The 13,538-nt window shown below is 35.0% G+C and overlaps 1 protein-coding gene across 5 annotated transcripts in view; it reads left to right on the forward strand.

Moving 5' to 3' along the window:
* The window catches only part of LOC142348215 (uncharacterized), an 87,621-nt gene that overhangs the window by 16,569 nt on the left and 57,514 nt on the right, over positions 1–13,538 (forward strand). For 3 of the 5 annotated variants that reach the window (XM_075399482.1, XM_075399484.1, XM_075399485.1), the window contains one exon: positions 12,533–12,677. In XM_075399482.1, the coding sequence (XP_075255597.1) occupies positions 12,533–12,677 (145 nt within the window). Of the gene's footprint in view, positions 1–7,736; positions 9,843–12,532; positions 12,678–13,538 lie in introns of those variants that run through there. The other 2 variants (XM_075399481.1, XM_075399483.1) reach the window with 1 other exon arrangement.

Below are 13,538 nucleotides of genomic sequence, written 5' to 3' on the forward strand. Positions count from 1 at the left end.
AATAGCCGATTGTTTTAACGACTGTAAAGCCGTTCTCTCAAAGATTTGTTTTCGTATGGCAGATTCCTGTCAATCAAAATTCTTGGTCACAATTTTCATATTTTCCTGTACCTCGGGTTGTTATTTGTTCCATTTTCAACTTATCACACTGAATACAACTGGCAATGGAAGAATGCGCGAAGGAGCGTGTAAAACGATTTCGGTGAATAGCCTTTAGTTTAAACGGCTGCGCATCCGTGCTCCCCCAAAATGTATTAGGTTTTTTTGTTTCTGCATCTAATTGTTCTTTTTGTCGTCCTTCGTCATATTCGTGACAATCAGGGGTCTTGAATGCTTCCACGGAAGCTTAACTGAATCTGTTTTTGTGATTTCCGTTTATAGCTAACTGTTTTAAAAGACTTTCAATTAGTTTTTTTAAAGATAATATTTCTATTCCCGTTTTTGTTGTCTTTGTCGTCAACAAGTAACTAAGTCTTATTATTGACAGAGCTCATCAATTTTCTGTTGCTGTAAACAATATTTTTGATGTTGATTATGTTTTTGCAGATGTATATAGAGTTTAGAAATGTTTTTTCATAAGCATTTCTTAAGTTTTCGATACTTGTCAATATTTGTGTTTTTTGTTGTACTTTCCACAGAGACCCTCTACCTAAAAGACCCAGTTAAAATCAAAATAAAACCAAGCAAATCATTCAGTTCTTTTTGTCATTTTAAAGTTATTAATGATTTTTAATGTATTGTAGATATAATGGCTTCAACACTGTGGCTTCGATATATTGTTACTGAAATTTCGAGTGCTGTCCGTATTTGCTGTTTTTTGTCGCTTTATGATTTGCTCTCAAAATAACAAGAGCAACTGGCTTCCTGAGCAGTTGCAATTTGATTTCTTTTTGTTTTAAGTTGAAAGCTTATGGTTTGTTTGAAATTTAAAAATCTGTGGATTTTCGAGCTTTGTCTCTTTTATGTTATTTGTTTCAATTTTGTAGCTTGGTGGCTGTAACGACAGGTCGCATCCTCTTTCCAGTAAACCATGGTCCATTCTTTATAATAGTTTTTTTTTTCAACTAATCGTTTCTTGGCTTTGGTACTACGCATTTTCATATGAAAAGTGTGATTTTTGGATATTTGCCCATTCTCAATGTTTTGTTTCTTTTCCACATTATCACACTAATAGGGTGGCCCAGTTGGCGTTGAAAAAGTGCAAATATAACGATGTTAAAAAGTGCATGAATAGTTTATGGTTTCAATGGCTGCTGCTCCGCGTTCTTATTGAATTTAACTGTTTTTTTGTTGCGTTTTTGCCGTTATTTTGCAGTCTTCCGTCATATTATAGATAACGACAAGTCTTCGTTGCTCCCTGTGACGTATAATTCAGCCTTTTTAATGGGCCTAGTTGATACGAAGTGGTTTCGATCAATTTGAATTTGTTTTTTTAAAAAAAGAGACGTGTTTTTGAACTTTGTCCTTTTTGCTCTTCTTTGTCGGCCTGTCACCCTGTCATATTTTTGGGAGATCTTATCTTATCCAATCAAGATCTTATGAAGTACAGTTTGATTTGTATTGATCAGATTTTTTCTGCTTCCTTTTTCAGTCTGTTTTTAAGTTTTTTTAAATATAGTCATCTAGATTTGGTCGTAATTAATGTTTGCTATTGTTTTTTTGTTGTGTGTGTCTTGTCCAGTACTCTCGTTGATAGCAAGTCTCATCGGCTCTTTAATCCAGCATTTTTCACTTAATTGTTTGCTGAAAGATGTGTGTTTTTTGAACTTTTTTCTCTTTCTCATTTGGTAGAGAATTAAATCAAATCTGGGATGGGCGGGGTCGGTTCATCATGTGCGAACGGACATTACCTTGAGGAGGAGTTGTTGGTTTTTATCCTTAAACGGACTTGTTGGTTTTTATCCTTAAACTCCAACAATTTTTGGATGCAAGAGAACTCCAAAATTTTGTATATCTGTTTTGTTTATCTATCAACCTGTATAAAGCGGCGTGGAGTTCAAAATCAACATAACGTTCGTTAATTGCTAAAGAAGGCATTAGAAACGCTGTTTTGAGACACAGAAAATTTAAACATATTTTATTATTTCTATCTTCCTTAAACTTGTTTTGCAATTTCGGGGTACCTTAATTGTTGTTTTAGTGAATTTTTTATCTATTTTTTTCGGCAAAAAAAACATCTCTTAATATCAAGCAGCTGCTTAATATGCCTCGTTTTTCCGATTTATGTGTCTGAATTTACTGTTTTTCGATTGCGTTGTACAAATTTTGTCATGACTGGTGAAGAAGGGTTGCGAGTATCCGTTTTGAAAAAGTTTTTGTTCTAAAAAAAGAAGATTTGCTTCAAATTCGTTTTTTACTAGAAACAATTTGACTCAAAATGTTTCCATATTTTGTTCATAGTGGAGAAATTATGAGAGAAGTTCCACGTGTTGGCGATGCTAATTTAATGCACTAGATTGCGAGCATGTGCTGTAATGTAAAATTTTATTTACTTTGCCCCCTTTTTCTTTCAAAATTGTCGTGTGACAACTAATTTAATGGTTGTTTTCGAAATCTTATCTTGCTGATTAACTTTTTAGTTTTTGGATTTGGTGTCTTGAAAGGTAAATAAATCGATAATGGTTTTGCATTCGTTACACACGTTTCTATTTCAAAATTGAAATGTTCTTTTTGGCTTAAAGAAAACTTTGTTACCGCGTTCCTAAATTTTATAACAATTTTGGATGAATTAGTGTTGGAATGGCAGCATCTTATGGCGGTTTTTTCCTATTTCGATTTCTCTTAGGTTTTGTCTAAGTTTGCTGGTTTTTCTTCAGCATTGTTGTATTATCTTGCTTCAGGGGACAGAGGACAAAGGAATTTTCAGATAAAAATGTCTCGAGAGCATCTTATTCTCAGACTTTAAACAGAAAGAATAAATTTAGTTCAATCAAACCATATTTCCATCTGTTCATTTTAATCAAAGAGAAGTGTTGCAATAAACCTCTTCGTTTCCATATTAATTTGAAATTTCTTGGACTGTTTTAATCAATATTTTTTGGACTGATATATTCAATGTTATTTATAATAAGCAGTTTCTGATCAAAGTTCGGAGCATTTGTTACAAATCCGTTTTGTCCCGATTTACTGTAGGTTTCTTGTCTTACACTGCTAATTATGTCGAGAAGACGAGACCTATAGACTGTTGTTTGGAAATTTTGGTTTTGTGGAGACAATATATTTGATGCAATTCTTTTTAAGCGCATGTAATCGTTTTTCAACGATCAATTTCCCCCTGAAGTGAATTATGTAATTAATATCGAGGGAACCTCCGACAATTGTTTTCGTTCTGTAATTGCTTCATAATTATTGTATCATAAACGCGTAATTGAGTGTAAAGATTTGATGAAGAGGTTTGAGCAGCTTTTTAATTTAACCTCTTTTTTTAAAAAAAAAATTATCAAAAAAATATCCGTTTATACATTGCTCTGAAGCTCGATTGTGTATTTTGAGAGTTCTCGTCACTGTTGACGACGGGGGTTCAATAAACGCTTTGTCCTACAATATTTGTTGAGCATAAGAAGTTTTTATTGCTGTAAACTTAGGCAAGCTTTTTACGATTCATAGAATTCAAAGAATTGGAATTTACGATTTAAAGAATTTGAATTGTATAGGGATGTTGTTTTTTTAAGATCCGTACAAACTTTTCTCGACTTATTGTTGTCAATAGCCAAGCAATTTACAGTAGTGACTTTATTCACGATGAAGTAGTAAAGATAATCGAAAGAGGGAGATGTTAAAAAGCGTGCAATTTTGCATATTGATCTTGAATTTGAGTGACAATACGGCATGTGAACAAATCTTGGTCTTTGCGATGGACTTTCTGTTCACGTACGGCAATTCGACTTCTGTTGTTTTTTTGTCTGACTCTTTTTTGTTTTTTCACGCCGTAGAGCTTAAAACAACGGTTAATGCTGCTCCTTAACTGCTATTTTGATGCTCTCAGTTGCGTGACGACATCATCGTAAACTAATTGTTTTAAACTAAATTGCGTGACAATTTTTGGACATAATTAATGATTTAGCGCACTCTCTAAATGACTTTTAACGCTAATATTGTGGTCACTCAAATCAATAAAGGAATCCTATATTATGAAGGCCGTTGGTAAAAATAAAGACCGTTTTAAATGGGTATTGTGCGTTGCATTGAAACTAGATCAACATAATTCTGTATCTGGTTCTATTTTCGACATCTGGTAAGAATATTTCACAGCTCTTTCCGCAATCTGTCGGCTATTTTTATTTGTTTATTTTTCATAGTGAAACTAAGTATATGTTAGATCAAAATCTTAGTCGCCCTCGGTGCTAAGTGCCCTGAAGCTGGCGTGCTTGTTTCCGAGTTCTGGGTACGAGGGGGCTAAGATTTTGTTTGTACATATTTTGCACAATAGTAAAAAAAAGTTTTCTATTTTTCTAATTTCATATTTTTCAGCAATTTCAATAATCGTTTTCTCAACTTCATCATCACTGTTGAAATCTTTACCCTAGATCTTTTTGGTGCAACTTTAAGGTCAGAGACAGCAATGTCGCCAGATAGTTCCATATTTCCAGCACTAATAAGTTGTGTACTGTTAGCTTTTTCAATGGTGATTTGATTCAAAAGTTGGATTTCTTAGTTTGAAAGATTGAACTTAAAACCTTTAGGACAAGTTTATTACAAAAATTAGACTTCCACTTAAGGTATAAGTTCGATCATTCAAATTAAGCTCTCTGCTTCAAAGTTTAAGTGGCCGATCAAATCGTTGCCTGGGTTCTCTAATTATATTAGCGTCGGATTGCCATCTTGCTGAAGTAAGCAGGGCTAAAATATTGAGTTGCTCAAAAACTGGGAGACGTTACTTATAATAAAAACGTGAACTTATTGAAATAGAAAATCTTTCTGGCATGGTTCGTTGTTGTAAAAGTTTTTTTTGCTTCATAATTTTTTCGTTTCAGATTTCAGTTCCGTGGGGATCAATTGCTTTTTTAAGCCATTGTAACGGAGATTTCAAAAAACTTGTTATTTAGTTTCTGTTATAAAAACCTGTTTTTAGTTTCTGTTCTGTGATTTTTTTTTCACAAACAAAGAGTGACCGTTTTTGCGTTTTCATCCTTTTAGCATTTTTTTTTTGTCAATATTGTTTTTCAGACAATGTTTTTTTGTTACGCGTGAATTCTTGAAGGTCTTTTTGCCCTTTTATTGGCCATTTGTAATCAATAAAATAAATTTTGAGTGACGTAACTAAGAGGGCTGTAATGCTGTTTAATTGCTGTCGGACGAAGTTTGAAGTAACTATTGTAAACGTATTGGTCTTTTTATGCCAGATTGAGGCCCTGGACTCTTCGTTTTGCGTGATTTAATTTTCTCTCTCATTCACAAGTGCAAGTGTCAGCAGCTGAACTCAAGTGGCAGCAGGTCATTGATAAAAGTTAATTGAAAAGTGCGCCAAAATTGGTGTAATTTTTTTTACTTTAGATTTTCTTAGTGGTAATCGCTGTATATTATAACCTCTAATGACGTCGTTCGAAGCCCCCTTAGTGAATTTAGTTACTCCCCCGTCCCGACTGAAACAGGCTGCAATAGATTCGAGCTCTCATCAGGCATTGTAGAGCAATTCTTCCAAAGTTAGTCGATTGTTTTTATTTCAGCTTAGTTCAAATTAGCTCTTTACCTCACATGGAGAGGTCTAAAAGTTCCCTCTTTGTGGTTTTGAAGACTTTCCTTTCGATTTTAGTCTCATCATTTTATACATGGTTTTGTGTATTCTTTTTACACGTGTGAAACGAACGCGTAGTTTTAACCTGGACAATTTCCATGTATTTTTTCATAATCGAATTGTCAACGGTTCGCCGAGTTTCAAGCTACTGTAATTTTGGACCCAGTTCTATCGTTTGCGCCTAGAATCTACTGTAAAGTTACTACAGTGATAATATCAGTACAAACTGAGGTTTCGATTGAATGTAGGTCGCGAGAAGTGGTGGCGATAATCTTGGTCACACGTTGATAATGCAACTTTTAATGCCCGCTTTAATTATTCGCAAGCTATTCGAGTATCTCAAAACCCATTTATTGGTGTCTGTAATTTACAGGTTTCAGAATCTTTTCTCTCCAAATGAAAATAGAGCTTCAATTTTGTTTGGGAGACCTACATTGCAGTTCTCAAGAAGCCCATTTCGTACCTAGCTATGCGAACAGGCGTTATCAAAGAGAACTATATTGAACTAGCTGGGTAAATTGCCCAATAGTATTAGGAGTGTAATAACTGAAACCGCATTTTATCTTCCCAACAAATCCAGGAGTAAAGTCTGGTCCAATTGTTTTGGTTAACTTGATCCGATTTTTGACGTGACGTATATTAGAGTTGATATATCACTAAATTTGCAGCTAACTTTCGCCTATTACACCCCAAATATTGTGAGTTATAATATTACTAAGTGTGTTTATAACCAGAGTTAGTTATAAATCATACTCTCTGATTGAACACTGTTCCTCCCAGTGTCACACGTGTTTACACTTAGAAGACAGTTTAAACATTTGTTTACTATTTTAATTTCTCGAAATTTTGATCACAAATATCACATTTCATCGCTATTTTCTCTGAAGTTCCAACTTGTCAATATATATCGAAAATGGAGATTTTAGCCAGATTGTTTTGATTGATTTTTCTCCAGTAGCGAACATTGATAATTGAGTTCGTTGAGTTATCTGAAAAATCGATTTTGGTAGTAATTGAAATCCAGATTGTTATATTTTGCACTTTTTCGTCGTGTTTTAAATCCTTTTTCGCCTCTGTTTTTTGGGTTTATCAGCATTTTGTTAATCTTTTGGTGAAATACCAGTAGGTTGTTGTGATAATCGCAATACTTTTAGAGAGAAAATTTTTATCTTGCTTGAAAATTTTTGTGTTAATGAGTTTCAAGCTGTTTTAGTGGGCTTTGAATTTTCGATCTAGGTCAAAATTTGTACACCGTGCTAGAATTGCTAGCCATTTCAGACATATTTAGGTTTAGGTTTTATAGCCGAGCTTAAAAGAAATTCAATCTGTTTTATCTTTAAACCGTACAATACTGTTATTGTCACGTTATGAATAGAAATTCCATGCTAGTGTTATTTTGAGAGATTTATTTTGGATTTTTGTTGAGACGTGAAATGAGAAAATTGGACAATTCTTTCCCATTTTTTACAGGCCTTGACCGTATTAGAGAATGTAATTCCTCGTGTTGAGACCTTATTATCCCTGGTAATTTTGCTTGTCAGTTAGCAAGAGGATACGTTCGTTCATTTCACAGGAAATCAGTTTCATTTATATCCGTTTCAATTATATCTTGTAATTGTAGAAATACGTCACTGTTTTTCACTTTTTACACAACTATTTAGGGTGGGTTTTAGCTGCACCAAATTTGAATATATTTTTGGTACTAGTGCTATTTTAAAACTTATAAGTGATTATTACAATTCTTAAAGTGACCAATACTCGAAGTATTGTTGGTTTGTGTTGAGTAACCGAATTAACATCACCAAATTTTGTGATTTTTGCGATGGTTCATAATTTATCTGCTTTTGGTTCTGTCATTTTTGACGCTTTGAGTAATTTGAAAGACTTCAAAAGTCAACTTTAAGTGGTTTTTAAAGCGATTGAATTACTGCAGCTTGAAGCGAATCCGGTATAGTGTTGATAAAAGCTTTTAAATAACAATTCGAACTCAATTATCAAGTTTCGTTGCTATCTTTGAAATCCCGAATATAAGATTTTAGCGGCTTGTTGTTCAAACCAGCAAAAGCTTGTCTTCATTCAATTATTCTAGTGTTGTCTTTTTCACAAATTTTAGTTATCGTTTTGCAGTCTGGTCCGTTCAAACTGATCGAATTTGTGGAAATAATAGGTTTCATAGTTTAATTACAGGTAAATTCCTTTCAAATAAGGCATTGATAACACGGGCAAGTTGCGCTCAAAACTTGAACCGGTAGTAAATTTGAGTTTGACCTTTAGGCCTTTTTTATTGAATTACTCTTTGATCCCTTTGTTCGATTTTAGTTCTCTTATACATCGCATCACAGTTGCTTGGAGCATTTTAGGGTTAAGGACCCTTACAAATTCAATCCGTGCCCTTTTAACTTGTTATTCATCACGAATTTCATCACCTGATTTTTTTTTTCGTATTCCATTTGGCGGTCATTCCTTATACTTTCAATTACTGTTTTATTTTGATCAAAGTTGTAACGTTGTTGCGATAATTTAATCATCATTTTTTGGAAAGCTATCACACTTTAAAGCAAATTACTCGGTTTTACTGCGGAAATTTAATTTTCCTGCATGTGGTGAAAAGGAAAGAGGCGTGACTTACTTTCTCCTAGTTCAAATTTTTGCGTCTCTTTGATGCTAAATTTTCATGAAAAGTTGAACTTATTTGCCGAATTAGATGTGAAAATTTGCATTATGGCGTGCATGAGTTTGTACAGCGTTGAACAATTGTTGAATTGTTATGCAATACGGAGTGAAATATGGTGTAACTTGTAATGGGTAATGCTGTTTCTGCCTCTGAAAGTGAAGAATTATTATCCAATCTTAACCGGATTTATAATATCGAAACTATCAACCAACACAATCTAATGAACTTAACGCCCTTTCTTAATCTTAATCAACCACACGTTCAAGTTCAAACACCACAAAATGCAACTGATGTGGGTCATTTTCAGTCGAACAATAATAGTAATGCCAATTCGGTTAGTACTACTAACCATGGCAACTATATAAGCGCTGGTGGAGGTGGCGCTGAAGTTACCTCAAGAAAAGTATCTTTCAAAGAGCCGCTTGAACCAGAATCGCCATCTTCAAAAAGTTCAAAACAAAAATCTAAGTCTGATAATTCATCTGAGCCGACATCTATTGTCCCATTTCGAGCGTCAAGATTTGCCAATTTGCACCCCCTTGGTCCGTTAGTTACGGCTTGTTGCCCGTATGCTCCGCCCAAAGGTAACCCAAATAAACCACAGCAATCACCAAAACACCTGTTGAGCAAAACTCTCTCGAGATCAAATTCCGCCTCCCGCAATCAAGAGCCGAGTAGCCCAAATTTACCTGGCGTTGATTACAGTGCCGCTTCAGGAAATTTGTTCAATACAACTAAAAGTGGTAGTCAAAACTTGAATAATAATAATAATACGCCTGTTAATACTTCAGTTATTACTAGTGCGTATAATGTAATACCACCCACGCATCATCCGGATTCAAATTATGACCTTTCATATACAAACAGTCCCCTTACTTACAACAATTTTCCACAGTTTTTACCCGATGTTGCCCAAATAGTGGCAAATACGCCCCAAATCGGGCAAAATAACCCGTTTTTCAGTTCAAACAGTAACCATCCGGCTAGCAACGTGCCAGTAGGACCTGGGCCTTTTGTCCATTTTGACGATATATTTGCCAACTTTTCCACAATATTATCAAACACGAGCCGGGATTCTTTTGCTACAAATTATTCATCAAACAACAGCGCTGTGTCTGTTTCTTCAGCAGCCAATTTTGAGCCCAGTTTTGATACTGAAAATTCATCTCTGTGTAGCTGCGAAGATTGCGATTTATTTGACCACGGTGAAGTAGAGCAACATCAACAAAATGAGCAGAATTGTTTACTTTTACCTACCAGTGTAAATACAAACAATGCAATTGGTGGTGGTAATAATGTTGACGGTCGAAGTACCACCCCTTGTGGCGACATGTTTTGTACTGAATGCTGTGGCGGAGACGGAATTAATGTTACAGCAGAAAATGAAAATTTGTTCGCTTTTGATTTAATGAACTTCTTATTGGATGTTACTAGGTAAGACGTTATTTTTACGCAGTAACTTTTTTAAATCTTATAATTCTTTTTTTTTACTTTGCGAGCTGTAATTACCTCTGTACGTATTTTACCCTTTTTTGTCTGTTAAAGTCTAGATTGAAGAACACCACATATATACACTTGATTTAACCAAATTTTTGTTTTGACTTGTGTTTGAATTTTGGAACATGCTATTCGTTACTAATGTGCTTGATTGCATTTAAGATCTAATTTTTATAGATGTATTTGGCGGTACAGATTTGTTTTGAAGCGTGTCCATGAAAAGCGAGAATCGCCCTTCAGTAGCCGATAAATTGAATAGCCAGAAATGGGCGACCAAGAACGTTGCGTCCGCGTTTGTTTACACAAACCGAGAAGATACCTATTTTGCTACTTTTAAAATTTGTCTTTTCATTTGAAGTTGTTAAGAAATGGTACAAATATGTTTAGAAGAACTATTATACTGAACGGCGGAAGTAAGTTAGCACCCCCTAGTTTTACGAAATAAAAATTCGTGAGGCAATATTACTCAACTTGATTTGGAGAAAACTTTTTACATCATTGATCCCCTACTCTAGTCCTCTCGTCTACCTGTGAAATTCAGATAAAACGCAACTTTCAGAGTCTTGATTTGAAGTTAATGAACTCTATCCAAGTTTAAAGGTAAAAAGAAATTTGATTTCAAGTTTAAGTATTATTGCCTCAAAAATTGAATTTTTATTTCGTAAAACTAGCTGGTGCTAACTTACTTTTGCCATTCAGTATACAACGTTCCTAACGTACATCTTTTTGTTCCAATGGACAAGTTAATAAAAACACATAGTCTCAATAAGGTAAATAACGAAAGAATTTAACGATCAAACTAGCGTTTTCTTGATGAGAAGTGAAAAGAAAGCATCTTTTCCAGTCACGTATTTGGTTTGTTATTTTTTGTCTAAGGATTTGACATTAAGAGTGCATTAATCGCACAATTGGTTTTCATAATTTCGAAGAGTCAGTTGAACTCAACGCTGTTTAAGCCCATAGAGCATCTACGTCAATGTTCAAAAAGATGTTTAATATGCTTATCAATTCAGCACTCCTAGTCGTTTGCAAGTTTTTGTCTATTATATTGGGAGGTTTGATATTTGGAACATCACTTGTAGTTTGCGTGTATTTCATATGCGCTATGTCACTTGCTGATCACAATATAAACCTTGATTAAGCAAGTTAAAAACACTCGCACCATCCGTAAGTCTGCAGTGCGAGAACTGCCTTTATATACGTACATAGACGGAAGAGAATAACTTCCATGAACTATCTCGGCAGACTGCTTATTCTCATCAAGGTTACGTGCCTCTGCAGAAGTCATTCAAAATTCTGGAGTCATTTCTCGAGCGCTACGCAGTTCTCAATTAAGGTCAGAATTTCTCAGTGAATTCAAAAGGAGCACGTAACCTATACGTGTTTTCTTGAAAAATCATTCCTACATTGTTTGAATACTTAGAACTAGCTTCTCGGTTGCAGTTTCATATTTTTTTTGTTTGCACGCTCGCCAAATAAAGTTAATATTATGAAAGTTTTTGTGCGTTATGCTATGGGATCACGTTGGAGCGTTATCCGAACGAGGGCTGGCATAATCCAATGATTCCCAATTTAGTCTTAAAAGTTGTCCGGATATAAAGGCACAAGGTTGCTGAATGGCTCTCTAACGAAGTTTGAAGCGATTATTGTAAACGTTTGTTTTAAATATAACTTTTTGCTTCACTGTTTTTTCGCTTTTGTGCTAGAACATTGTTGCTCTCTAGCGACCTTTTCATACTTAGCTTCTTAAGTTTTGAGAAATATGAGCTGCTCTCTCTTCAAAATAAAATCTGTATAAATAAAATAGATGCAGGTTAAAGGCAACGGGATCTTTGAAATCAAAATATCTTTCAAAAAATTTTTTCGGATAATTTTCACGCCCAAACTTATCTAAGTTGTGTGAACTTTAAAATACCCAACGGATAATATTTAAAATATTAATTGACAACTGTTTGATAAGCTTGATTTGAAGTGAATTGTATCGTATAACAAAATAACCAATAATAAAACGTCGTTTGAAAATTATTTTTTTGCTTAATTTTTTATATTTGATTTGAATATCAATATAGGTAAGCTATGTAGTTGGTTTGCTCTTTTTGCTTATATATTCTCAGATTGTTCCTGCCAAGATATTGCAATCGTATTTTTGTGCGTTGTGCAGCTTTTCATTTGAACTGGCAACCTTTTAACACTCACCCTTGACTTGACTTATACTGACTAATCTCTGCTCGTTTTGGTATGAACCCAGGAAGAATTACTGGACCCGCACATTTTTAGAAGGCCAACTACATAAGCCCTTCTAATTCTAGTGAACTTGAAAATGGTTAAGGATCCGTTGTTTTGCTCTTGCTTGCTCCTGAGACGTTCCTAGCCACCTTCTGTTCGAACAAAGGGAACAGCAGTAAGCAGAGGGCAATGATAAAAAAGTAATTTTATCACTGGATCCGCACTTTTTAAGGTGCAATACAAATCAGTTCACCATTAAATTTGAATTTTCTCCATCGAGAGGCGTCATGGACTGAAAGAGAAATTGTTGCTGAGAAATTCGGGAAAAGTTTTTGGCAATAATCTGCTGAAAACAGAGATTTGGCATTTCTTACATTATTGTTGTAATGTGTGTGTTACAGCAGATCAGCCTCCTCTGACCAATGGTGGGAGTTGTGGGACAGTAACACACAGAGGTACTACTACTTCAACACCTTCACTCGACAGACTGTCTGGCACCGACCCACCTCACCCTCAGCAGACATCATCCCACTCGCCAAAATACAGGTAAGAGCTCTGCTTACTTACTCATCATTAACATTAATTTTCGCAAATTTTACATTTGTGACTTTATGTTGACTTCTTGCCTTCGATTCGTGGATCTATTCAGTTTCTATCTATCAATATGTAAAGATCGATTAATTAGGTTGAAAAAGGTACTAAAAATAAATTCAGTGAAAGCTGATTGCTTCTATGAAAAGTGATTGCCGCATACCCATCACACTGTCAAAATGAAGTAAAGGTGGACGGACTGGCGCAGTCACAGTTCCGCGGTCGAAGAGAAATGGAGATTTAATTTTTTATTAATAGCCGCCTGAGCGTCTCAGCCTGCTATTATAGCGCTCCTATTTTTATTAAGACTCTAAGAGTCTTAATAAAAATGGTTCTATGTGTTTTAATTGCTCTCAAACGAAGTTTCTAGCAATTATATTAGTCCCGTTGGTCTTTTTTATGCGATTTTTCGCTTGACCGATTTTTTGTCTGACCCATTTGACTTTTCGTCCTCAAAAGTGGGATAAACAGGTAGCGCCCAGCGGGCATTAAGTGGTCGTAGAACATTTCAGCTCACTAGTCCCCCCACTGTTGTCCATCAGACCCCCCTCGTGGCTAGCTACTCACGAAGTCAACGCCTCGCTGGTCGTTTGAGAGCAATTCGCCCGACGTTAGTCGGTTATGTTTTTTTTGATAACTGAGCGATCAAGAAAACTGGAAATTCAGGGAGTGAATAAAGTTTGTAAACGTTGTTTCAGTGAAAAAAGTCGAGGAGCAGAGAAAAGAGTGTTTTTTTGCTCATGCCTTCTTTTGAAACAGAGCGAGAAATGTAGATGCGAAAAAATTTTCGCTATGCGAGCAAAATTTTTTGTTCAC

The sequence above is a fragment of the Convolutriloba macropyga genome, chromosome 10 (genome assembly GCF_964194025.1).
Source record: "Convolutriloba macropyga chromosome 10, txConMacr16.3, whole genome shotgun sequence".
NCBI lineage: Eukaryota > Metazoa > Xenacoelomorpha > Acoela > Convolutidae > Convolutriloba > Convolutriloba macropyga.